The 27,803-nt window shown below is 38.2% G+C and overlaps 1 protein-coding gene across 1 annotated transcript in view; it reads left to right on the forward strand.

Annotated features, from left to right (window-relative positions):
* Positions 1 to 299: 299 nt before the first annotated feature.
* LOC105445796 overlaps positions 300 to 27,803 on the forward strand; it is a 40,126-nt gene continuing 12,622 nt past the window's right edge. Inside the window, exons 1-5 of the mRNA XM_030993388.1 lie at positions 300 to 672; positions 18,560 to 18,840; positions 20,375 to 20,440; positions 22,773 to 24,367; positions 24,968 to 25,509. Of these exons, the coding sequence (XP_030849248.1) occupies positions 18,564 to 18,840; positions 20,375 to 20,440; positions 22,773 to 24,367; positions 24,968 to 25,509 (2,480 nt within the window). The 5' untranslated portion in view covers positions 300 to 672; positions 18,560 to 18,563. The remainder of the gene's footprint in view (positions 673 to 18,559; positions 18,841 to 20,374; positions 20,441 to 22,772; positions 24,368 to 24,967; positions 25,510 to 27,803) is intronic.

The raw sequence follows: 27,803 nt of genomic DNA on the forward strand, positions 1-27,803 counted from the left end.
GAGATCTCATTTGCATAATACCATGTAGATGTTTTATTGGGCGTTGAAATGTGACTGTCTGGTGTTAATATCTAGCACAGCGAATTTTACAACTATCAATGTTGCCCTGGTGCCATGTGACATAAAACCGTGTACAAAACTGGCAGTAAATAGTCAAGGAAACGCGGTAATCAATCTTGATTGGTTGTTGGAAGAGATCTCATTTGCATAATACCATGTAGATTATTTATTGGGCGTTGAAAAGTGACTGTCTGGTGTTAATATCTAGCACAGCGAATTTAGCAACTATCATTGCCGCATAAGTCTTCTTCATGAGCGGTTAACAGGTCTTCCGAAGATCGAAGAAATACGTCCATCTTACCTGCGAAGTAACAATCTTGCACTGACACAATTTTGTATTATTCTCATTTCATGAAGAGGAAATCATTATAAAGGACTACTATTTATCAACATTTCTGTACATGTTTGCGTTTCATACTTTACTTTACAGAATAGGCCTGGTAAAGTCCTTTTTGTGTGTCATCAATCTCAGCCAAGATTGTATGACTGGTTGCCAATAAACCTGCCGAAATACTGAACCTTTTACTAATGAAGAGAGCTGAAAGAAAGCTACAATCTTTACTACATTCTACAACCATCAACTGCACTGGCCAGAATCCAACTTCCAACTAAGTGAGTACATATCTAAAATGTATGTAACTTAATTTGTCTCTGATATATACACTGTTGGTAATAATGGTGGAATAATTATTTTTACCCCAATTTATGGAATGATTTTGACAATGATTTATTCCTAATAGATCTAGATAATAGTATACATTCTCAGATTTTATTGAATAATAATTTGTAAGTGTTTGTATTGCGTGACTGCCAAAGCATGTTTATGTTACTATGCTATTAAACTAGGTGACCTAGGTGAGAAGATATACTATTATCTAGATCTATTAGGAATAAATCATTGTCAAAATCATTATGACCAACAGTGTACATGTATATGAAGAGCTTATTTTGAAAGGTGATCAATACACTTTTGACCGAAATTGATTATTCCTTTATACATATACGCGTCAAACACATTAGGAAGCAATCGCACTTTGTATTGCATATACGTGTTTGTTGTTCATTTCGATAACAAATATTTCGTTTTATTCCAAAAGTCTTTTGTCAATTCTGCTTTTTGCTACGGCAGGCAGCCAGTGAAAACGAATTTGTTTGCTAAAATTATGAAAATGTTAGGGCTACTTTAAACAAACAGAACTTTGTCATTCCTTGCTCATTTTTTCCTGATTGAGGTCTCATATGAAAGGGCAGAAACCCAGCTTTCTAGAAATGTGATTTTCTCTTTGAAATTTAGATACCGCCCGCCAAACGACTTTTCGGTTTCCTCTCTTCAAATTGATTTTAATGACTCATGCGTGAAAAATGCATCATAATGAGTTGCATCAAATGAAAGAGGAGGATCTAAGCTTTTCAAATATGTGTCATTTATTAATTATAAATGTGATTAATTTATGATAAAACATCGATAATTCTCGGTTTCGTTTTTTCTGGGACACACTGTATATCAGTCCATTTTAAAGCGGATGTAAATCATATTCCGCTAGGCCGGGTGCGTGCTGAAAGCATACTTGAGATCTAAAATGTAATCATTGTATATTTGTAGAGTAAAGTCCTAGCTACAACATAATGATATATGGGAGACATCACACAAGGGACGAACGAGAGATATATATTTTTTGCCAACAGCAAATATTACCCAATCTAATTAAATTCAATTTTTTTCCATTAAGTTGCACAATATTGACGTCAAAGTATTTTAACAGTAAACATGATACATGAAATCCAATCCAAAAGAAAGATTGAGGGTAACAAAATGGCGCCTAGATGACGTCACGCATCAGCAATCAAAAGATATCTTCGTCAGGATAAATACTCCTGCATATGGCACATGTTATTAAAATGTCATTGTCATTAATTACGTCATTCATGAGATATGAAGCAAACAAAATCCTAAAAGCTAACATAAATTATCACAGATGTCCAACCATATTGATGACTCTTTCATTATTTTTCATCGTGAACAAAAAAAAAATGGCGGCGAATCACCCAGCCGGCGAATAAGCCTTGGGGGGGGGGGGGGGGGGGTGGATGATTGGGGTAAAATGACCTCTATTTATTTTTGCTCAATTCGCAAGAAAATATTTAGCGGCAGATCAGCCAGCTGGCGAATAAATGGAGAGGGGGGGGGGATGGAGGGGTAATGACCTCATTTTTTTTTTTTTTTTTTTTTTTTTTTGGGGGGGGGGACCAATTCGTGAGAAAATATTTGGCGGCAAAATCAGCAGGTCGGTATATAAGGGGGGGGGGGGGTAGGGAAGAGGGGTCAATAACCTTTAAAAAAAAAAAATCCGAATTCGTGAGAAAATATTTGGCGGCGTATAAGCCGGGGGGGGGGGGAGGAAGAGCACTTATTTGTTTTCCAAATTCGTGAAAAATATTAAGCGGCAAATAAGCCGGGGGGGGGGGGAGCATTAATTTTTGTTTGGCTTGTCAGGGGGGGGGAGAGGTGGGGGTGGTGTCTACTTCTTTTTCTTTATCAGCACCCCCCCCCCCTTGAGAAAAGCAGAATTATTATTATTATTATTCGTGAACAAATATTTAGCGGCGAATAAGCCGAGGGGGGGGGGGGCGGAGGAGCATTAATTTTTGTTTTGCTTGTCAGGGGGGGGGGGGGAGAGGTGGGGGTAGTGTCTACTTCTTTTTCTTTATCAACCCCCCCCCTTGAGAAAATCAGAATTATTATTATTTTTTTTTTTTTTTTTTGGGGGGAGGGGCGTATTTTTTTTAGAGGTAAAATTAACGTTACCATTGTTTTTTGTTTTTTACTTTTTTTGGCTGGGAGAGGAAGGAGTCCGAGTCCCCGGCCCCTTCTCTGGATCCGCCACTGAGAGAAACAATGAGGGGTGTGTTTGACCTCCGAAACATCCCCCCCCCCCCTTTGTGTAAGCGCCTGGGCGCGCCGGAAGCAAATTGGGATGGAGGGGGGGGGGGGGGCGGGGGGAAACATTCTAAGGGGCTCACCTTTCAGGGGTAGTGGCGTAATGAGCAAAAACGTTTGGGGGAAGGCAGAATAACAATTTTCCCTACTTGGGTCAAGGGGTCGAGCCCTCGAAAGTAAGGGGTTTTTAGGCATTAAATTACGATCAGATAATCATATTTAGATATCTTATTTGTGACACTGGCAGGTCTCTCAGACATTCTTTCTTCGCTGACATGAAGGCTTTTAAATAAGCATATTAACATTCTCACCTCTTCCCTTTCTTCTCTTTACCATTCCAAGCGCTTCCTATTCTTCTTTATCTCTTCCTCATCTCCTCCTTTTCTTATCCTTCTCATTCTGAACTCTCCCTTTTTTGGTATTGCTCGGGTGTGTTTGTGTGTAATTGTGGGTGAGTGCATATATATTATATGATAGTTAATGGTCGGTCCTTTTTTCGTTCTTCTTAATGCACGTATACCTCGTAAGTTGTATTTATTTCGCTATTTAACTTAATATTCTGTATTCCTTGATAGGGCCTCAACTACTAGCACAAGTTTCTTCTTAGAGGTCCCGGCCTATTGTTTAATCTGTATTTACGACTTGTAATGTTGTTTATCATGCCAAATAAATGATCATAACATTTAATATAAAGGAATACAACCCATATCAATTTGTTCTGATTACGCTGACTTTGTCGGGCAAATATTTCCTTACTCTTTCTTTTTCTTTTTCTCTCTGTGACCCTCTCTTTATATCCTCTATCTCACTCTCACTTTATAGCTTTCTCTCTCCACCCTCCCCCTCTCAATCTCTCTCTCTCTCTCTCTCTCTCTCTCTCTTTTAAAATATATATATATATACCTTTTAAATAGTTCTCTGGAACTTTGTAGACTGTAATATCATCTAGATCATGCGGTGACCTCAGCTACCGGAAGAGGAAAGAAAGATCATGAGAGTTCAAAATAACAGGAAATAACACCACTTCGTATTTGGCCTAGGCCTACTCCTTGAAAATATGGGGAAATTCACCAACCATGACCTCGCAAACAAAGTATCCTATTCGGGGGCGGATCTAGGGGAGGGGGTTCGGCGGTTTAACCCCCACCCCCCCCCAACTTGGGCTGCCACGTGAAAAGAGAAAAAAAAAACCTTTTTTAAATTAAAATATAGGGGGCAAAATGTTTTTTTTGTTTGTTTGATACTCACTACACCTCCACCCCCTACTGAGCAAAATATTTGTCGGCGCGATTCTTAAGTTTCGGGGAGCAATATATATATATATATATAGATATATATATATATACTGTTGGTCATAGTGGTGGAATATTTATTTTTACCTTGAACCATAATGCATGGCCCTACAGAGAAATGTTTCCTGTTGGGGGCCGGGGGAAAATGCAATGAATTTTTGACAATTTAATGTATTTTATTCGTTTTGGGGGATTTGTGGGGGCGGCCGCGTACCCTAGCAACCACTGCGTACATCATGATTCAGGGGCTTAGCAATGGCCTCGTTACTGTGAGGCCCCAGGATAAAAATCGTGTCGATCAGCTATATTAGTGGCTTTTTGTGAGGCATTAATCCTCATTACTGTCAATCATGACTTAAGGACGTAGGTTCCCTAACTGATTAGCATAGTAGCACACATATGATTTAGCAGTCACGCAAAACAAACACTCGCAAATTAATATTCAATACAATCTGAGAATGTGTGCCATTATCTAGATCTATTAGAAATAAATCATTATTTAAAATCCTTCCCTTAACTGAGGTAAAAAACAATATTCCACCATTATGACCAACTGTGTATATTTTTTTTTGGGTGGTTACTACCCCCCAAAAATCCCGTTCAAGTTTTAAATAATATCCATATCGAGAAAACAAACGAAATAGCCGTGTAGAAATAAGGCTGAGTTGGGGGGGGGGGGATTTAAAAGGGTAAACTTGGGGGACAGAAAATGTCACCAGGATGAAAAGTACATAAACAAATTGAAGTTCAGTATAATTATGAAGGCAACAATAATGTCCCCATTTCACCGTTTACCTTAATTTATTTTGGACCGCTTGTTTTCTGGTATGTTTTATTTTTCGTTTATCAATGATTATTAATCAAATTGCACCGATCATTTAGGCCACTAAACAAGTGATATTTTCATATTTTCATATTGTGCCCCCTCTTCAATGAAATTCAATTTTGCCTTGTTGCCTCCCCCTCCCCCACCAGACAGTAACATTTTCAATCAAGGACCCCTTTTAATTCTAAATTTGTCATAGGCCCTATTACCCTCCCTCTTTTGTTTTTGTTTGTTAATAGACTTAAATTGAAGGGAAAGAACAACCTGGATTATAAATATATATACTCTTCATATACTAACATGAAGATAAATACGGTTTTGGTTTGTTCTGTTCTTCTTGTTTACACAAAGTGGTGTGAATTTCATGTTACATTACATTCACTGTATACATGATATTGGTTGTCCGTAGCAACGGCTCGCTAAATACAACTTAAATCCAAGTTGTAAATGATGTCAGGAAGATGCCAGCCTTTACATGAGCGTATATGAGTGTGCATGGTTGTGTTCATATGTTTGACACGAGTAAGAGAGTGTGTGTGAGAGATAAAGAGAGAGAGAGAGAGAGAGAGAGAAAGAGAGGAATGGGTAGAGAGAGTGAGAGAGACAAAGAGAAAGCGAGAGAGAGAGAGAGAGAGAGAGAGAAAAGGGTCAATTATTAGAGAAAAAGTATGTACAGTAATTTGTTTGTAACCAAAAGGGCGTTAATTAAAATTCTTTAACACAGAGTTACACCCTTCTGGCTCTTAACAGACTATAATGATAACTGCCTCTTTTACTTTACACGTTCCCCTTTTCCTTTCTAAGTGAACTTTTTTTTTCTGATAAGTGCCCAATTTTCCTTTCTATTAAGTGCTCCTTTCATTGTTGTGAAGAGTTTCCATTATTTAGTTTCGAAGAATTGGAGTAGTTTGTGTAATAACACGTTCCCTATTTCTACCATCACGAAGATAGGTAAAAGCCGAGCAAGCATGCATAATGCCATCAATTTCACAAGTACGAACTGTGCCCCTTTTAGAATATAATCGTGCTTGTTTTCAACGCTTTCAAATGGCCTTCAAAGGCCTGTCGTGGTCGAGTGGTTTAAGGCGCTTGACTGGAGATGCGAAGGTCGAGGTTTCGAATCCCGACACAGCACTAATATCCTTTGACAAGATATTAACCTGCAATTGCTACTCTCCACCCAGGTGTGAATTGGGTACCCGGTAGGATGCGACCGTCATTGTTGGTCAAACAGTTTTTGAGCGTCATGTAACGCCTGGCTGGAATGCTCCTCAGGGAGTGGAGATTGTGCACACATTGTGTGCGGGCAAGCACTGAATCCAATGACCGGGGTAATAGTATATTTGTAAAGCGCTTAGAGACATTTGTATTAAGCGCTATATAACAATTAAATAATATTATATACCTCACTTAAGTAATCCAGCAATCTGATTGGTCGAAATTGCATTCATAAACTTTAACTGTTCCCGAAAATTCCCAGTAACCATGGTTAAAACAGTTCTAAAATCCCAATAACCATGGTTATTGGGAAAATAGGTCAGTCTCCATGGTTACCCCATAGGTTTACATGTTAAAAAATGGTTTGAGCGATCGAGGATACCGTACGTGTGCGAAGAATTGGTCGGTATTTTCAGACAAGACAAGACAATTCCAAACAAGACAAAAATGGCTCAAGAATCTCTCCCAAGATTTCAACTTATCAAATGCAAGACTCGCTGACAGCAAGAACAACAAAAAGGGTACGTGAAATTATCCATAAACATGTTCGTTTAGTTGCTGAAAAAGCATAGACGTATAGACTCTAGACGAAAATAGATCTAGTTGTCAGGGTGTCTGATCGCGCGCCCGATGTTGTGTGTTAAAATTATTCCCATAGAGATTGTACGCAATGCAGTCTCTATGCAGTCTACGTGCATTCCGCGACCATGCAAAAAAGGTCAATTTTTTTTTCAATTCGAGATTCAAACCTTTATAATCTGTTGTGATCCTGAAGCTGATACTCAATAAGTGAGGTGTCATATGAAAACGCAGGTTCTTCTCCATATTCCCCACAGGGCCGGCCCACCCCCAAAATTGTAAAAATATCTTGCTTAGACTAGAATCTAGATCTAGTCTACTCTCAAAGATACGAAAATAGATCTAGTTGTCAGGGTGTCTGATCGCGCACCCGATGCATGTTGTGTGTTAAAATTATTCCCATAGAGATTGTACGCAATGCAGTCTCTATGCAGCCTACGTGCATTCCGCGACCATGCAAAAAAGGTCAAGTTTTTTTTTCAATTCGAGATACAAACCTTTATAATCTGTTGTAATCCTGAAGGTGATACTCAATAAGTGAGGTGTCATATGAAAGCGCAGATTCTTCTCCATATTCCCCACAGGGCCGGCCCACCCCCAAAATTGTAAAAATATCTTGCTTAGACTAGAATCTAGATCTAGTCTACTCTCAAAGATACACTCATAAAAAACAACCGTGCAGATAAACTAGAGAAAGGCCAAGGTGGTGTCATTAGTTGACTCTTTTGTTTTCGGCATATAACATTATTAATGACTGCTTTAATATTCGAGAAATAGTTGTTTTTATACGCTCTCGGGAAGGTTACAATTGGGCTATTGCCCTCGGCACGCCTCGGTCAATAGCACAATTCTAACCTTCCCTTGAGCGTATAAAAACAACTAATTCTCTCAAAGCAGTGATTAATACTATACTATTATAATTTTTATATAAGTAACTGTAATATAAGAAGTATACCCTCTTTTTACCCTAAACGTTTGTCTCTTGACATGTTCTACCCAACTGCTAACATGAGCATCTTGCAATCTCTCATCTTTTTAAGCCCATGCCCTTTTGACTTTCATAGAATATCATACTATACAATTGCCCTTCGTTCAAGAATATAAAGATTTAGCCAATATGAATGGGTTTCAAATTCATGGCATCTGCATTTACATTACAAATTGTCGTTCATGTTATATAAAAAAGACATAACTATCATACGCGCGATTATAAGGTGATTTTTTCACCCCACAGCATACATATCTCTGTAATGTTATTCTATGCGAGCAAGGCAGGGTTAAATTTATTTTATTTCCTGAACTTTATCGCGTTCAAACTAGACTTGCTGACACTGTGTCTTACTACTTCCTCGAAGGCTGCTGCGTCTCTCTCTCTCTCTCTCTTAGGAACAGGGAGTCGACGTTTGAGAACTTTAATACTTTCAAAACTCGAGCAAGCTACATCGCATTTAGCGAATGAGGAGAATTCAATGGAGGAATCCGGACTCTCTTAAATTCGGCTGGAATAATGATGCCAAAGTCTCTTGTTAAAGTGTTCTTCATTTTCACAGTTTACACCAGGTTAAGCCGTTTTTAGTACGTCGTACGCGTTACGCGGGGTTTTATTACACGGAATGTTTTAACGGACAACATCCTTAGAAGTATTAATCAGTTGTTTATAAGTCATTATTACTCAATTATCATTACATCGAAGCAACTCATCGTGCGCCTAAACTAACGCGTTATAGGCGGTGAATGACGTCACTGACCTGCACTTAAAAGCCTACCAGTTGATTATACGCTTAACGAGTAGTCCGTATTGTTTTATATTTTGGAAATATGATCATTTGTACTCAAGAGTGATATAATAATTATTAATGACGTGTAGTAGCAATAGTAGTAGTAATAGCTATACGTACAACGTAGACAACGCAGTTATTGTTCATGCCCATTGGACTGTGCCTAGTGTTTTGCACGCGCTATTGGTAGTACCATCGCGTTAATCCGATTATCTCGTTATAAATCTGGCACTGGGGGGATTAGCCGTGTGGCAGGATAAGAGTTAATAATTCATATTTTGTTTACACGAAAAGCACATCCAACCCGACGTCCGTTTATCACTAGCTCTTTCATTGGAGCCCTCATGACTCATTGACTTTTGAAAGTTCAACCACCGTAATTTTTCAAAATAGGTTGCAAGCTCGCCATTGCCTATAATACACATGTGAAACAAGTCGAATTTTGGACTCAGTCTGCCAAGCGATTGTAAGATTATAGGTCAAGCACACGAAGGATAAGAAGCATGAATTATCATTATTCACTTCTGCTTGGTTCATTATGTCCATTTCATCCAACCCCCCACCGTAATTTGTTCATTTAGTAAAAGCAAACATTTTCCCCAATGTAAGCAAAAACATGAATATTCATGACACACCATGGACTATTCGGTTATTAACAGAGGGGTGCAATCGGGCATCACGTCAAACTCCCCTAATTGCCATCAAGTATTTCATATCATTATATAGTTTGGTATGTTTCTTTTACTCACTCATGCATTATTAAATATCAATGATGGTTTAAAGATATGTAAAAGAGATTTTAGTTGATATCTATTAACAAAGTAATTTATATTTAGCAAAGCAATCTCACATACAAAATTACTATCAAGTGTCGTCTGCTACGCCGATTGTCGCCTGCTTCGTTAAAGGCACATATTTATCGTTTGGACTGTAAGGTATACCAGGGAGATTTGTATTTTACTGCGGTACAGCGTATAGCAGGAAAACGTTGTATATGCGGATCCTTTTAATGATTACGTAATGGAAGTGGCGAGACGCCACGATTCCGCGAGGCGGTATGGCAGGTGAAAGTTATTGTATTGAGAAGGAAAAGAAAGTTAAGCTACAGATGTCTTTTTAACTGTACATAGTTCATTGTAGACCTTTTATTGAGATACTACATGGACACCTGCACAGCACCTACTTCAGTACGAGAATACACCCGACGGCGCGGTGGCCTGTACTTATAGCGAAGAAGAAGAAGAATGTATAATTCGCGCCATTGCGCGCGAACACATCACACCCAATGGCATACACCCGTCACCCTGCAACACAGTGGAACATTCTAAGAAATTGAAAATTCATCTACAAAATAGACCTCGTGAATCATCTGAGACGTAACTTACCCTATTCTGATGACTTCAATGAATGTCAAGATAACAATGGCTGCGTTTCCATCCAAAAATAAAACTAGTTTGCAATTAGAAATAGTCCATTTCTCGATAATTTCACAAAATATATTTGCCGCCGCATTCAATATGACGTCATTGACAGCTGATTGGCTAGTTTGGGAGTGACGTCGAACGAGCTATGTTTTTGCTGCAGTGATCCTCTCTCTCTCTCTAAGAGGCTGTTCACACTGCAATGATATAGCGCGGTCTATCGTAGCACCCCCTTTTTTCTAGCGCGCGCTAGACCGCGCTCTCTCTCTCGTGGACCACCCCCAAGAGGTGCTCCAGTGGCACGCCATTTTGGCTCGCCGTGGCTCGCTGTTGGGCGGACCGAAACGACGTTGTACCTTCCAAACCGCAGAGATAGCGCGGTCTAGCGCGCGCTATCTCTGCCGGTGTGAACAGCCTCTAAGTGCCATATCGTTTGACTTTGGCGATCATGCTGTTCCACAACCCTCGGCTCCTAGCCTTCTGTATTAGTACCACTCCCAGTTCTTTCACTCCTCTCTCTCCCAACAATTTCTGCAGACTGTCCATCCACAGTATCCTCCTTTTTCCCTACTCCTTCTTCCCACAATTTTCCCTGTCAAAGCAAGGTTCTCTAGGCCTTCTTTACGTGTAATGTGATCCATGAACTTCAACTGCCTAATCAACATCTCACGTATCATTTTCCTTTGCACTCCAGCTCGTGTAAGAACGTCCTCATTACTAATTTTGTTAGTCCAGGGGATTTTCATCATTCTTCTTAGAAACCACATTTCGCAACTTTCCAAACGCTTTTTAGTATCAGAGGCTAAATTCCACGTTTCACTACCATACATAAGTACTGGGTAGATGTAACAATTCAATACCCTTATTCTGGTCCTCATACACATTGTTTGATTTGTCAGAATTTTGCCTAACTTTGAAAATGCAGATTTAGCGAGAGCTATCCTTCTCTTGATCTCTGTCTCGCATCTGGCATCCTCTGTAATCATGCTGCCGAGGTAGTTAAATGAGGAGACGTGTTTAATAGTCTGTTCTTTCAGTTTCAGGTTACATTTTGGACTGCTCTTCTTGGATACCACCAGGCACTTTGTCTTGGTATAGTTGATCCCTAGTCCCATTCTCTAACTTTCTTTTACAACTACATTCAGGAGTCTTTGGAAATCTCTCTCTGATTCAGAAAATAAAACAGTGTCATCAGCATATCTAATATTTGTGATTGAATGACCACCCACTTGTATCCCATTTTCATCTTCCAATTCTCTTAAAATGATTTCACTATACATATTGAACAGGTCTGGCGACATAACACAACCCTGTCTGACTCCCCGTCTGATGTTGATATATTCACTACACTCTCCTTCTACCCTGATGCATGCAAACTGATTCCAATATAGACTTTGTAGCAGTCTTAGATCTTTCCTTTATATATCAAGCTTTTTCAGCTCTTCAAAAAGTTCTGAATGTCTTACTTTATCAAAAGCCTTTGAATAATCAATAAAACACATGTACACATCCTTTTGCATTTCGACTGCTCTCTCCGTTATATTTCTAACCACAAATATCGCATTTCTTGTGCCCGCATCCTTTACAAAACCAAATTGTTCCCTTCCGACCATGGGAGTTATGCTTTTTTTGGTCACCCATTACCAAACTTTGTAATAAAAAAAAAAAAGGGGGGGGGGGGTTCCTCCAAAACACACACATAACAAAAGTTTAAGGGAGGGGGGTTATAACCCCCCCCCCCCCTGCGTACGCGCCTGGTTGACACCGTTCCTTTTCAGTTTACTCAGTACATATAGTTTGTGTGATGCGTTTTGGACGATGGTTTTGATGTGTTGATCCCATTTAAGATTATCTTGGATTGTTATACCAAGTAATTTCATATGAGATACCACTTCAAGCTGAACACCATTGATCTCCAAATGAGGGGCAGGCGGTGCAATGCGCAAGAATGAGATCAGCATGGTTTTGCACTTCGTTTGATTGGGCCTCATGTCGTTTATTTCACACCAATCAACCAGATAATCAATGTGTGTTTGTAACTGCGGAATGTCCGACTTGTTGAAGATCATCAACGTATTTCCAGCGGTTTTCTGTAGACAACGCGGCATCATCAACCATTATCAGGAAGATAATGGGTCCTAGTTTAGTTCCCTGAGGAACACCACAAGTGAGGTGGGAAAGATTTGATGTACCCGGCGATAACGAACAGTTTGCGTTCTTTGCGACAGGAAACTATACAAATAGTCGGGAGAATGGAGCGGTCAACTCCTATGTCAATCATTTTTCTGATTGCTGTGACATGGTTGATATGATCAAAAGCTTTGCTGAAATCGATCATGCATATTAAGTTAACATACTTTCCAGGTCGGTCCCACATTGTGGGATGGGTAGGGTACTAGGATTTACATCGTCTATTGAAATACGATTGGAGACATGTACTTGCCCTCTTACCGCCCCTCCCCCACCCCCCGACCCACTTGGAGCTACGCCGCTAATTTACAACATTATCTAGCTTGTTCCAGGCAGTAAGTCTTACAATAAACAAAATAACCTAAAAATGAAGAAACCCTGAAACAAGGATGATGAAGTAAACTGTACGTATAGCTATATAATGAAGAGCATATGGAAACGTTGTATCATCCTATCAATCTGACTTGCGTGCATAGAACAAATAAGCATTTTTCCATGAAAAAGTGAAGTTTTCTAAATTGTGCGTTTCTTTCCAACATTGGGTTGCCCGGAAGTCACTCGGGTAACATTTCATAAAGTATAATATAAAAAGACCACATGCAAATTTTCTGTACTTTTGTCGGAAAAGATATATTTATCCAGCACAATGTCGTCTCTTTTTGCGTTGGAGAAGAGCAAATAGCGAGTTTCAATCACACTTTGACCGCTTTCGCAAGCTCTCACTCGTTTCACTGTGGTCAAGCGACTTTTGGGCAAGCGGTTAATGAAAATACTAATTGTTAGCTTTCTTCTGGTATTAAACTTGTTTTGATTGATTGTATAATTTTGTCGGAATAAAGGAAACAAACACCAGGAACATGACTGACAAAGAAAGCGGACAAAATATACAGTTCCTCAGGTAGACAAAAGAACATCCCTTCACTGCTAATATGTAAAAATGTGTAGAACAGGTGTCACATGCATATTCACCTTTTTACATAATAGCAGTGAAGGGACGTTCCTTTGTCTACCTGAGGAACTGTATATTTTGTCCGCTTTCTTTGTCTGTCATGTTCATAGTGAAAAAGACTTGCCCAATAACTTATCAGCGTCTGAATTGACCTTTTGACCTTGAATTCCCTGATGCAAGCGCACATAAACAGGTTATAATGACGTCATCTTCGCTTAATCGGTGTCTTTTATCGTAAAATGTTACACTTTCACAATGTTTATACATATTTTTTAATTATTATTAAGATATAACATTTTTTTTCTGATACCACTAAAGTTTTGGGTTTTATTTAATGAGTAATTTTTAAATAAGAGCCATTTTACTGTTTTAATTTACTGGGTCGTACCGTTAAAGTCGCAGGGTAGAAAGATGCATTTTCCAACTGCGCCAAATTTAATTTACGTTCCGACATTCTGTTAAATGGGTTCGTGTTGTCTCCACCAAACGTCCACATGCGGAGTCGTTTATCAACTAAATTATTCAAATTTATGGATTATTTCTTCCTAGGTGTTTGTGTTGTTGAAGCATTTCATACACCTGCTATCATTCTTGTACTCCAATTACCAGAACGCACATTACATTTTGGTTTTAAAGTTTCGTGCGGAGTCGTATATCAACTATATGTATTCAAATGTATGAATGCTTCCTTCCCAGGTGTGGTGTTTATGCATTTCATTCACCTGTTATTATTCTTTGTACTCTAATTGTTAGACTACAAAATGCATTTTGGTTTTATAGTTTCATTCAATAAGTAAGTCAATAAAAGAGTATGTTCTGCACAATAAAAACAATGTGTGTCCCTATTGTACAATGTAATGTGTCCCCTCATTTTTAAAAAGTTAATTTACCCATTCACATAATGGAAATACCTGCCCGATGAAGCCAGTGGCCCGTGACCCCTGAGCACTCAACACCGTGTGGAAGTCAGTTTGTGGTCAACTTCTTTTATGAGAAAAACCCAAGCAAACGTTTTCATATGTAGCATATGATGGTTATTGGGGGCAAAATAATTATAGAGCAATGTCTATTTTGGAAACCAATAACTGAAGTTGAAGTTAGAAGTCGGCAAGCTTTGCTTCTTGATACAAAAAAGCCTTGTTGTATAGTCACGATAACACTCTAGTGCAATATATTAAAGATATTGCTCCCGTTAACTCATTATAATTTGACAAATAATGCTTTGCAATTATGTTCATTCTTCATGGGATGTCGTCTGCTTGGGCAGTATTGGTCCATATAGTGACGTCTTTAAAACTTCGTTTTTTTTCCGGCGAATCTCTCGTATATCCCAGCTGCTATGGAGGTGGTTGTATTTGTATTTTTTTAAATCACCCGATTTGTAGTTGACCTAAAACTTGTACGATGGCCATCTGTTAGCTTTACAGTTTCTAGTGATACATTAGTTGACATATTTGTGATTTTCTTTGAATTTCACCTTTAATGTTGAAGAATTCAGTGGCTGGCGAGCAAAAGGCTTATTGGCCATATAGGACGCCCAAGGACCAGCTCGGACACGGTGCGTTGTGACAAGCTTCTCAACTTAGCCTAATGCTGAGCCTAGGCCCTCCGACGTCCACCAATATGTCTAGTCGTCTCCACCGCGTTTCTTCAAAATTTTGTCCGAAAACCAATAAAAAACAGATTATATACATGAAGATTTTAAATGTTAATATAGGCAGTTCTCTCTTCTAATTTCTTTTTTTTTTCTTTCTCACTCTTCTTCTTCATGTATTACTAACTATAAAAAGCGAAACATATTGGCCCGAATTCACAACGCAAGGTTTGAGCTCAGACCAAGGTTTGAGCTCAAACCTCCTTTTGTTTCGCCAAACCTCCTTTTGTAAATAACAAAAGGAGGTTTGGCGAAACAAAAGGAGGTTTGAGCTCAAACCTTGGTCTAAGCTCAAACCTTGCTTTGTGAATTCGGGCCATTGGGCTCAAATAATTATGTGCGGTGCAAGGTGGTTAGTAGGGGTACAGGTGTACCCTTTTAGTTCTAATTACGAAGTTGACCAGAGCCTGTTGGTGATTAATGTCTGTTGATTTCAGGAGTATTGGGATTACTTTTTCGTTTTCTATGCCAGATTCTGTTATAAGCATGGCTTTTTCTATAAGAAAGAGTGGGCATTTGCATAACGGTTTCTTTTTCGTGCTCACAGTTTGAGCAATGACCGGTCTCATGTTGATTCAACTCAAATAGATTTGCATTTAAACCTAAGTTCCCCATTCTTAGGCGATGAAGAATAGTTTCATGTATCTGTTGTTCAAGTAACATACAAATATTGTTGATACTAGAGTTTGCGTTTCCCGTAGGGGGGGATGATGTTTCATTCCATCTTTTTGCCATATCTCTATGTAGTATTTCTTTATAACATAATTTCATTCTGCTCTGGTAAGAGCGTTGTTAATTTTTATATTTTTATTTAGTCCTGCTTTAGCAAACTTATCTGTTATCTCATTGTGTTGTAGACCACAGTGACTGGGAATCCATTCGAAATTGACCTGGGTGCCCTTGTATTTTAGTTGACTACACATGGTTAAAATTTCAAGAATGAAAGATTCGTCTTTACGAGATTCTATGGCCTGGAGTGAGCTCAAAGAATCAGAAAAGATGACTGCCCCGGTGTAGAGTCCTGGGAGTTGTAATAACCATGTTAGGGCAAGTACAATTGCGGCCATCTCTGCTCTTCTCAACGATTAGTATTAGTCTTCTACAATGCTATTTGAATATTTTGATGACAATTAATAATGCGTCTCATAGAATATAGCTTATAAACGATCATCAGTATCGGGTTTAAGGATTTTAAAGGAAGCCGAATTTGAACACCAGGCCATACTCTCTCTCTCTCTCTTCTTCTTCCTCCTCTTCTTCCTTGCTTTCCTTTTCCATCTTTTAGTAATTCCTTATTACCACGATCTGGACACATTGATGTTATCTATAATGTTGTCTGTATATTTTAACGACAATTATTCGACTTGTTCTACAATCAAATTTGCTCCTTAGCCGTCGGGTGGGTGCCGGGCAATACTGATTGCCCGGATATTGATAAGCCATCATGAGTTTATGTTTAGACTTGCGGTATACAAAGAACTAACATGGTGAGGAAAACATACTAAAAACTTTTGCATAAATATATACTTTATTATAATTATTCATTATTTTTGTTTTTAATTGTTTTCATGATGAAAAGCGAAATTTGAATTGCCTATTAAAGTTTGAAATTACGTGATTATTGCATAATCTAAGCATATATACATGCATCGTATCCACATATATAGGATATACTTAACATGTATGTTGTTTATCTCTTTTCATCCGTTCGACCTCTTTACTTTGATTTAGTTTTGACATTAACTTGCAGCTGTATTCTCTATCCTGCTGCTATTTCGATCTTACCATATACATGATTAATAATCTGTTCAGGCTTTTCCTATTTGCATAATACAAATGATCCGAATAAAAATTGATACTGAGCCTTATACAACAAAAATTTAGGGGACAAACTTACATAAATCCTTTGTGACGAGGAAAAGAAAAAAAGGTTAATCAGGGGTTTTGTGTGCCAGTTGGCTACAACATTATCTGAGTGGCCTCTTCCGGCTCTTCTGATAAGTGCCCTTCCCTTTCGTAATAACTGCCCTTTTTTCATTTGCCCCTTTCCCTTCCCCTTTTCACCTCTGATAACCGTCCTTTTTTATTTCTGAAAACTACCCCTTTTACTTTGACACGAAAACATTTTACTTTCTAATTAGTGCCCATTTAAAGAAGATAAATTCTCCTTTTTACTTTTGAACAGTCTCTTCTTTATGACTGCCCTTTGATAAGGACCTATTTTTTAACTATATATCACATTGTCACTTACAAAATGTGTGCAGCATGTTTATACCTGCTTTGACAAGATGTTTTTATAACCCTTTATAATCCCTAATGTCCCCCGAAACAATGAAGAAATCATAGCCTCCTTAACATGTACCTCTACTCTAAAGCGACGGAGGGCTTTTCCCCTCAAATTTCCACCAAATTCGCTTGCTACGCTCGCTTGAATTTATAGTATAGCATTACGTAAATTCTGCAAATTCTCAATCTTCCATAATGAAATTGTGCTTAAAATCCTATCATGATTGATGATCGTCTAAATAATTAGATCTAATAAGTTGCAATGCGACCTGACAAATCTTAAATGTTTGCCCGCTCGCTTCGCTGGCTCGTAATTTAATCTTCAGTTAATAACACAATTGCAAAGTATTTAGCTGGAGTAGTATCTTTGATCACGTAAAGATAACTTGATGAAGATCATCCTTGATCATGTACTCTTTACAATGTAGGGGTATTTATGAATGTCTAAATATATATATATTTTTAAATCCCATTCAGTTTATCCTTTGCAAGTGCCTCCTATTTTTCTTCTACAGAAGTGTCCTTTTGTTGTTGCACCCGCACTCTGAAAGACACTCCACCGCCCTTCTCCAATACTTAAGATAAATTACTTTATAATTCGCTTTGATTCGGGGGTAGTTATAGAGGGGTTGACATGCACATCAATACGAAGTTCAACCCAAAAGGACCAAGCAAAAAGAACCTCTTTCCAAAATAGGGGTCATGTTTGCCAAATGTTCTAGGTAAATAAAATCCATATACAAGTGACAAGAATAAGTCTGGCAAAAGAAAGAATGTAACATGTGGCAAATGTAACTTTGCACCTGGGAATCAGTTAAATATTCTTATCCATTATATCTTTAGGGAGTATGGATGACATTTTTAATTAAATCGTTTAAACCCCGCCTCTATTGTATAGTTGACACATTTGTTCTCTACAGATCTTGTCATATTTGCTACCCCATAGAAATGCATAAAAAGAAAGATTTATGTCTTTCATAAATTGCGAGTTTAGTTCTGGATGTGAAAGCAATAAATAATTCAGTTTTGGTACCAACAGTTTTAACTACAGTCATCCTCCCTGGAACAGTTGAGACTCTTTTACACCATGACAACATTTGGCGTTTTTTCACAGTAATTATGATCGACCATTACTAGTCAAGTTTTCCGAAAAATGTATTCCTAAGTATCTCGAGTAAACTTTGAATAATTAGTTAGGAAAACTATTCAAGTAGTTAATCTCAACCCTGTGAAATATTTCACTTTTTTGAAATGATTATATATTTGATGATTACCTGTTCAACACTTCTCTGGTCGCCTAGCAACTCCTTGGTTTGACTTAATCACCAAGTTGACCCGTGTAATGCTTTTACTTTATGCCCTTCACAGAACAATGGAGCCTTTACCATATTTACAGGAAGTCGAGATGATTCATCTTTCCAGAGCCATACCCCATGCGAGTTACTCAGAACTGTGTATCCACCTGGGCTACCCCCATAATTGGAATCAATCAATTCTCTCAACTCATCTAAATGATTACAGTAAGGCTATCATTGATATTCTGATCAAGTGGAATACTAAACAAGCAGACACAAGCCAATCACGATCAATCCTGGCGACAAAGCTTCAAGATGTGGAGCTTGGTGGACTAGGGACAAAATTGTCCGAAGGTAAACACTAATTTAAATGTAACCTAGGTTATTTAAAACAGAAAGGAATATTAACGATATCTTAATGCCCACTTCGAATGACAAAATTGTCGATTTGAAATATAGGGCATACAATCGCTAATAAAAATATTTTTGTTCAATGTTCAATGTAATTATTTGTCTAAAGCACGGTTAACATGGATATTTGTTTCGCTCATATAAACAATTAAGGCTCAGAATATTTTTTACAAACGATATAAATAACATGGATACATTTTGGTGATGACAAATAATAATCATACGTGATGTTGATTCTCGTTTAGTTATGGCTCGTTTCATTTTCGCAAGTTACGTAGTTTAATAATCAATGCATATTTATGAATAAAAGTTATTACCACAAAACGCACTTTATAAAAAAAAAATAAGCTGAGTTTTAGTATATCGGAATAAATCTGATAAATTGAAAATATACATACTGAATTATATTTGTAAATAATTCGAACCAGCGGCCGAACCAGCGGCCTTGGTGATTGGTCGATCACCGTGTGCGTCGACCAATAGGCATTGGGCGTTATTGTTCCAATTATCGATCGAATTATAGACCGCTCCGCCGGTCCTCCCGTAAAGTATAAAAGACCCTTGCTTACAATAGTTTTTATCACCTGACGAAGTATCGCAGTAGCATACGAAACGTCGTGATCTTTTAGATTCCTTATTGACCACATTGCGAGACAAACGAATATCACTAGCGATATTATTTTCAATTACTTAGTACCACATGATATTAAGTATGTTCACTCAATATTCATTTTACTCAATTCCTGACGAAACATATTATTAAAGAAAGAAGCAGAAACTATGGATTTCAATTTTTTAAATATTTTGTTACATGCCTTGATTGAATACGGAACTAATGTGTTTGTAAATCGCTGTGTCCTACATCTCAGTGACTTCAATCTTCTTCCTGATCTGAAAAAAAAAATAATTTTTTCATTATTTTCCAGTTTTGCAAGATCCCCTTTTCTACAACCTACAAACTATACAATATAATTTAAATTGATAACGCTCTGTACTATCGAAACATAACAAAACCTAACAATTGTCCTATCCACATGAAAGGACTTAATATTCCGTAGGAAATACATTCTTTGCTATGTTTTTTTCGTTGTAGAGCGCCATGTACGTTGGCCTGTTAGTATCCGATGCTGTATGATTCTTAATTGGAGATATTTTTACTGGGCTGCCTTGTACCTTCTCCTTCTCATTTCTCACTCTTATATTTTACTTGTCATCCCTCTGAATTTGTTATAAATTCATCATGTCGCGTTCTCTTTCTCCTGCTTAAATGCTACTAAATGAATAATATCTATATTGTATGATTTCGTTATCAAATTGAAGGTAAATTTGATCAGTCAAGCAATCTAGCTGTATTGTTTGATATATGAAATTTAAATATTATTCGTATCTGAATGTAAAATATGTTTTGATGTTCGAATCTCTCGAGCCATGGATGCATAAATAACATCAGAAATGACTATGTATACATTTCCTGTAGGTGAATATCTCCCAAAGCAGCAGGACCCACGTGAACAAGAGGCGACTCCACCGCAAAGTACGTCAGGTATGATGGCTTTAAAACAGCGATTATTCTCCTTGGAAGGGGGGGGGGGGGGAGATGAACAATATGCCAACCAGACGATATCTTAGGCATAACCCCTAAGTTATTTAGAAGAGAAAGGAATATTAACGATACTTTAATGCCCACTTCGAAGGACAAAATTGTCGATTTGACATATAGGGCATACAATGGTAAAAGTTGAAAAGACTTGTCTGTGCTCCGGCAGACTTTTGTCAAAGAGTTTAGCTGATTGCCCCAATATCGTACGCTACTATAAGGAATGTTTAGGAATTTTCGTAACAGGTTCATATATTTGAAAATACCGAAGACAAATATTTAAAATTAATTGACGCTATCAGAGATTTAGGCAAAACTACATTTTCTCATTTTTAGTCATATTGACAGTGACGTGTGAGTCCGATACTGTGTTGCCGTTAAGACCGAAAATGCGTGTAACTGCAAAATCCCGGCTAGTTCGCTAGTAAAAATGTTCATTGTTAATTGTTCAATGTAATTTTTTGTCTAAAGCACGGTTAACATGGATATTTGTTTCGCTCAAATGTACAATTAAGACTCAGACAAATTTTTACAAAGAACATAAATTACATAGATACATTTTGGTGATGACAAATAATTATCATACGTAATGTTGATTCTCGTTTAGTTATGGCTTGTTTCGATTCCGCAAGTTACGTAGTTTAACTAATCCATGCATATTTATGAATAACAGTTATTACCACTAAAACAAACTTTATTAAAAAATTAAGCTGAATTTTAGTATATCGGAATGAATCTGATAAATTGAAAATATACACACTGAATTATATTTGTAGATGACTACTGTGTACCACATCGTAATAATTACTTTCACTAAATATTCATTTTACTCAATTCCAAACGAAAAATATTCTAAAGAAAGAAGAAGAAACTTTGGATTACAAAAAGCGTTTTGTGTGTTACATGCCCTGATTGAATACGGAACAAATGTGTTTGTAAATCGCTGGGTCCTACATCTCAGTGACTTCAATCTTCTTCCTGATCTGAGAAATTCATGAAAATAAAATAAAGGATCATTGTCATTTGTCATGATTTCTTTTGCTATTTGGACGATTCTCTTGATACACACCCCCCCCCAAGTCCTGCTTTACGCCATTGATTATTTCAGCATGTTTGGCTATTATTTTCCACTTTTGCAAGATCCCATTTTCTACAACCTGCAAACTATACAATATATTAACATAACGCTCTGTACTATCGAAACATAACAAAAACCTAAAATTTGTCCTATCCACAGGAAAGGACTTCATATTTCGTAGGAAATACATTCTTTGCTATGCTTTTCCTGTTGTAGAGCTCCATGTACGTTGGCCAGTTTTTAGCTATATGCGTATAATTATGGAGAATACGATGCTGTATAATCTTAATTGGAAATATTTTACTGGGCTGCCTTATTCCTCGTCCTTCTCATTTCTCACTCTTTTATTTTACTTGTCATCCCTCTGAATTTCATATTCATTTATCCTGTCGCTAATTTCTCTTTTCTCCTGTTTCTCTTTCTTTCTTGAATTCTTCATTTTTCCTTCTTTCTTTCTTCATAATTTTTCTTTCTCTTTTCTTGCTCTCCCTTCTCCTAAATCTTCCCCCCTCTTTTGTTCATGTTTTCCTTCCCTTTTTTGCCGGAAGAAGTGACACATTTGCCTATAACTCCCATAACCCCTCCCCTCCCTCTTGCAACGCCCCTGAGAGCACGGGGTCGTTCCAGGAGACCCAGAGCCCACGAGTATGAGGCCCAAGAGACAGATAGACAACGACACTGACAAAACAATTAAATACATAAGGCATATATCAAGAATGTCGGTTTTGTGAACCCTCTGAAAATAGAAATGTCTGGTAAAAGAATAGGCCGGTCAAGCTTTGATACTTATTAAAAAATAATTCGATATATAAACATAATTCGTGACTCAAGATGGATTGAAATTATTAACTTGGCGTCTTGGGAAGTGGCTGCATGACTGGACTTTCCTTCACCCTGTACATCTCTCTCCCTCAATTTCTGTTTGAAAAAGTTATTTAATAAACAGGAAAAAATATACCAACGATTTTTAATATCGATTTGGAGAGAAAGTTTTCCTGACTGATCCATACATTCTAATCAACGATAACAACAGCGTTTAGTGCGTTTTTAGGCCTTTACTTCGTGGCAAAACTGAGGCAAATCGTCGGAATTCATGTATTTCAACGAGAAAACAAAAATCATCCCCCAAAACCTTGCGAAGGGGTTCATATATCATGTGAGTAAAAATAATACATTGGTTTTATGCTTGTATCATTCCAGGTATCTACGGTAAGAAGATCTCGGCATCGTTGACTGTTGAGCGATGTCGCGAAAAGTTGGAGAATAAGTACCGAAAACAATTGTGCAAAATTCAAATGAAACCGTGGGATCAAAGTGATTATGCTGAGTTCGATGATATGCACACGGTTGTCACAATTGTGAAGAAGGACGCTAGTGGACAAGACACGAAAAAGAAGGAAATACTCAAGGATTCTGTTGCTGATATATTTTCAACGAAAGTAAACGGAGAACTGCCAGCTCGAATCCTCATTTCGGCCCCCGCTGGAAGAGGGAAGACCACGGCTGTCGCTAAGATGGCTTACGAATGGGTTCACAGAGAAAAGGGGTCAGCACTAGAACACCTGCCACTTCTGTTTGTTGTGAAATTCCGAAACACAAGTCAGCTTACATCAATCGGAAAAGCTATCAAAACCCAGCTTTTAAGTGATGTTGATGATCTTAAACCAGAGGGTCTGGAGAGTTTCATTAGAGAGAATCAGAGAATCTGTCACATCATACTAGACGGGCTAGATGAGTATGCGGGTATCTCTTCTTCAAACCGAAGCTCAGAGAGCAATATGGTCAGTGTTATCCGCTGGGAGGAATTTCCAGAGTGTCGAGTTCTTGTAACAACACGTCCTCACCTAGAGAACTTCTTCAATCAAGATGATCTTCCAAGGGTATACACAAAGATGGGGATCGAAGGATTCTCACGAGAGAACTCACGTGAGTACATCGACAAGTTCTTTGCTTCGACTTCGAATAATTATAGCAGACATGGTCATGGTCTGAAGGTTTACCTTGATGAACAACCACTCATTAATGAACTTGTTAAAACACCTCTATTTTGTCTCATGGTCTGTCATTTATGGAGCGAGGGGCTTTTGAACACTGAAATTGCAACTCAAACAGAATTATTAGACAGCGTGAATGTTTTTTTGATGCACCATGCCAACGTCCGATCAAAGTCAAGAGTGACAATCACACGCCAAAAGTTGAGGGAAACCATTTGTAAATTAGGCAAAGTGGCTCTTACAGGTTTGCTCGACGATGCTAAAAAACTAGTCTTCACGCCTAATGATTTTCGCAAAGTTCCCGCAATCCTTGAAAGAGCATGTGAGCTTGGGATAGTATCCAAGACGACTGTTTCATCAACACGACTCCCTCAGTCCAACGAAACCACTTCCACTACCATTGAGTTTTATCACAAACTAGCACAAGAACACTCAGCTGGGAAATTCCTCGCTGATCAAACAAAACACATCCTGTTGCGTCTGAAGATTTCTGAGTTAGACAAAGTAATGCTCAAGATCAAAGCAAACATCAGTGACTACGAGAATCTCATCCGATTCGCGGCTGGCACGGATAACAGCCTCTGTATGCGAATAATGGAGGCGCTCCTTTCCAACAGCTTTTTGGATGAGAGCGAGCGATATCGCATTCTCCTTGACTGCTCATCAGAGACTTCGGGTGCTGAAGGAAATTTGTCTTCGTTGGTTCGAAGATGCGTCACAGCACGGAGTATGGTTCTTAAGTCACCAACTGTCTACACCGTCATTGGAATGAAAAATCTTCCAACGCAACTAAAACGTGAGGTATGTTCATTTTCATATTACAAAAATGTGTTTACAATAATAATTTCATAAAGATTCTTTCAGTTTTTATTTCTGTGCATTAAACTATCTGCTATAAGTCAAATAGGTAAGAATTTAGTGTTAAGTTTGTATTCATTAATTACTTATGATTAACGGCTTCTTGATATATCATACTGCATGACATAACGATCAAGATGTATGACTCATCATGATTATTATTCCATGTTCACTTAAACTGTGGCCTCAATAAAGGTATTTCATTCAAGAATGAAGCAAAATGATTCACAAATTATAATAATAACAAAAAATTGTAAGGAAAATGACAAGAATCAGTCAATCAAAACATGTAGCGTATTTAAAACAAAGGATCTGTACATTCAACATGGAAGAATATAAATATATTACTTATAATGAATGTAAAGGAGTCGGGGAGGGAACTTCCATTGCTTTCCGAATATTCTCGGATTAGATCATGCCAAAGTCTCGGTTTATTTAATGTTTAACACGCTTAACATGTTATCAACTATTAATGTTATATTCTTCGTCTATTAAGCTCTCTGTAATTGCCTCTCTCTTTCTCCCTCTCTTTCTAAACTACAGGTTAGGGCAGTGCAGTTCGAGGGATCTACTCTAACCAACGACGTGACGAATGGAATATGGTCTTGTCTTGGATCATTTTCGATGCTGCATACCCTCACAATCTCAGACTCTCCTATCAGTTTCCCTCCATCTCTACCTAAGCTTCCATCATTCACAAATCTATCAGCCGAGAGAATGACATCACTCTGCTACGAAGGTTTGCTCCCATCGATACCTGGTTTGAGCGAGATCGATGTCTATATTGATGTTGCAGAGCTAGAGATAAACAACACTATTCAGATCACCACTGCCTCCAGACCTATGGGTCGACCGAGGGCTAGGGATGAACAGTCCTTTGTTCATATCAGACTACACGCCTCGCCAGCACTCACCATAGACAGGAAGATTGATTTAGGAGAGTCAATTGGAGGGCTTAGTCTTCTATTTGAAGACCAAACCAAAAACCAACAGCGGCTGCTTGTGTCCGGAGCGAGGGGCAGAAGTGAAGAAGCCTTGGTTGACCTGTTTGTCAAGACTAAGCAACTAACGTCCATGAATTCGGGGTACGTAGATCTAGATCTTAATATAAACACTGTGCTCATGTCGCCTTTGAAGACAACATAATTATTAACATATATTATTATTGATGTTCTCGGTCGTCATTGCCTTGTTTTCGTTCACATTCTGCCCCATTAATATTCTACACTCGTTTTCCTTATCGTCAGGAAATCGCATTCGTTTTGCACATGGTGCTTGTTATTCCTAGTTCGGTTCGTTCCCCTATCCCAATTTCTTTCAAACTTCGTAGGCGTAGTCGATAGCATCCAATCAAGGTCACTGTAATCTTTGTTCTCCGGAATCACTCATGCACACCCGTCCAGGCGCCATTTTGTCCGTTTCTGGTCCATATTAAGGCCTTTCTTTCTTCCTTTCTATCTCCACTATCCTAGATCCTACAAGTTTCTAACAAATTCCTTTAGATAGTCTAGGAGCTGTTCTTTCATCTGCGACCTATAACTTGACCTTCAAAACGCCATTTTTGTACTCAAAATTCAAATCTGAAACCGACTCCGTCAAAAATCTCTCAAATTTTTGAAAAATTGACCCCTAAAAATCTAAAACTGCCATAACTTTCTCATATGAAATCCGTTTTGTATTTAAATCTCACAGTTTCTTAAAGGGACTTGGTAACATTGTTCAGATGAGAAATAGTGGTGCTAAGGTAGTGACCTCAATGCTAGACGTACAATTAAAGATAATCTGAAAATTTGAGTGAAAATGGACCATTATTCATAGTACAAATTGGGAATAACTGATCTGATCAATTCCTTAATTCTCCCAACTATATTATTACAATTTAATTATATTTTAGGGGAATGGAAATCTCACGAAGCAAGAAAATGGCTCTACATTCCATTCTAGACATTTAAGTGTTGACAGATTTTTTACAGCCTGTTTTATGGTTTTTTTTTCATGGAAAAACGGTTGGGAAAATTTACTGTTAATCACCGTAAGAGGGTGTCTTACATCGACGCTTTCAAAGAAAACCTTGGATATCTTTGTGGTTTGAGAATTTTTTTCAGGATTTTTTTGCATGTCAGAGGGTTGGTACAGTAGCAGGAAGACAGTAAGTAACATTTTATAAAAAAATTGAGCAATTTCTTTCATCAACCTTCAACAATGTTACCAAGTCACTTTAATGTCATAATTGCACGAAGCCGTGCCAAATTTCACGTTCCAATCGCTATGCAAAAAATAAATAGCGCCCTCCAAAATTTCTGGGAATTGGCTTTCTTACTGAGGCCGTACCCTTTTTTGGATTTAGATACTTGAAGATATGCCCTTTCCAGCCATTTACAAAATTATATACCCTAACACTGACCAAATTTGAGAACATTGCCCTCCAAATTCGCCATTTTCAAGAAAGTTCCGAAATAACTTCAACTTGCTCTAAAATGACGATTCTTATACCTACGTCAATAAAACGTTGCATACACTTGTATCCACATACGTGGCAACTGTCTGCCAAGTTTAATAAGATTCGATGACTTCAGCGCAAAGTTATCGCCAAAAATGATGAATTTACTATGCATTACATAATAGGGCGTTTAATGCTTGTAGTACATTGATGACAATGGTGTCAAACTGAATGAATGATACCAAACACGTTATATGTTATCACAGAAATATTTGAGTAAATTGCGTTTGAACAAGGGTCTTTATACGAATTCTGCTTAGTTTTCGCATAGTTATAACACGTGTCGGCTATGGCGTCATTTTTTCAGAATGGTTTTCGTCCCCTTCCCGTCCCTTTTTTCCTTTAAATTTTGCAGTGATATTCCGAGTTGCAATACGCAGTGTACCTCGAAGCCGAATTTTTGAAAATCGTCTGGGGGCCAATTAAGACGACATTTTATACTCTGCATAATTGTGTTAATAACTAGTATGGTCGGCCGTTTGTACCACAGCACGCGTCATCAAGCTAGCTATATATGTATACAAAAGTCGCGGGCTGGAACGTTTCGATGAGAGTAAGCTATGTGAACAGAGAAGCGTATGCTGTAAACGGCTTATCCCGAAAGGGTGGGTAGGGTAGGGTAGTGTCGCGTCGCGTTTACTTGAACGCAACCATTCGTCCAATGCCCCCCCCCCCCCGGGTGCGTTATTTTTTTCGGCGGCACAGATTGGGGTTAGGTGCGTGTTGAGCCTATGGGAAAGTTTAGGGTTAGGGTTAGGTTTAAATCAAGACCTCTTTAAAAAAAAAAGCCCCAATCTGTGCCGCAGAAAAAAATAGCAACCCCCGGGTTTGGCCGAAAGGGTGCGTTGACTAGTCTTCCACATCAGTCGTTTATAATAG

This window comes from Strongylocentrotus purpuratus, unplaced genomic scaffold (genome assembly GCF_000002235.5).
Source record: "Strongylocentrotus purpuratus isolate Spur 01 unplaced genomic scaffold, Spur_5.0 spur5_scaffold_20, whole genome shotgun sequence".
NCBI classification, from domain to species: Eukaryota; Metazoa; Echinodermata; class Echinoidea; order Camarodonta; family Strongylocentrotidae; genus Strongylocentrotus; species Strongylocentrotus purpuratus.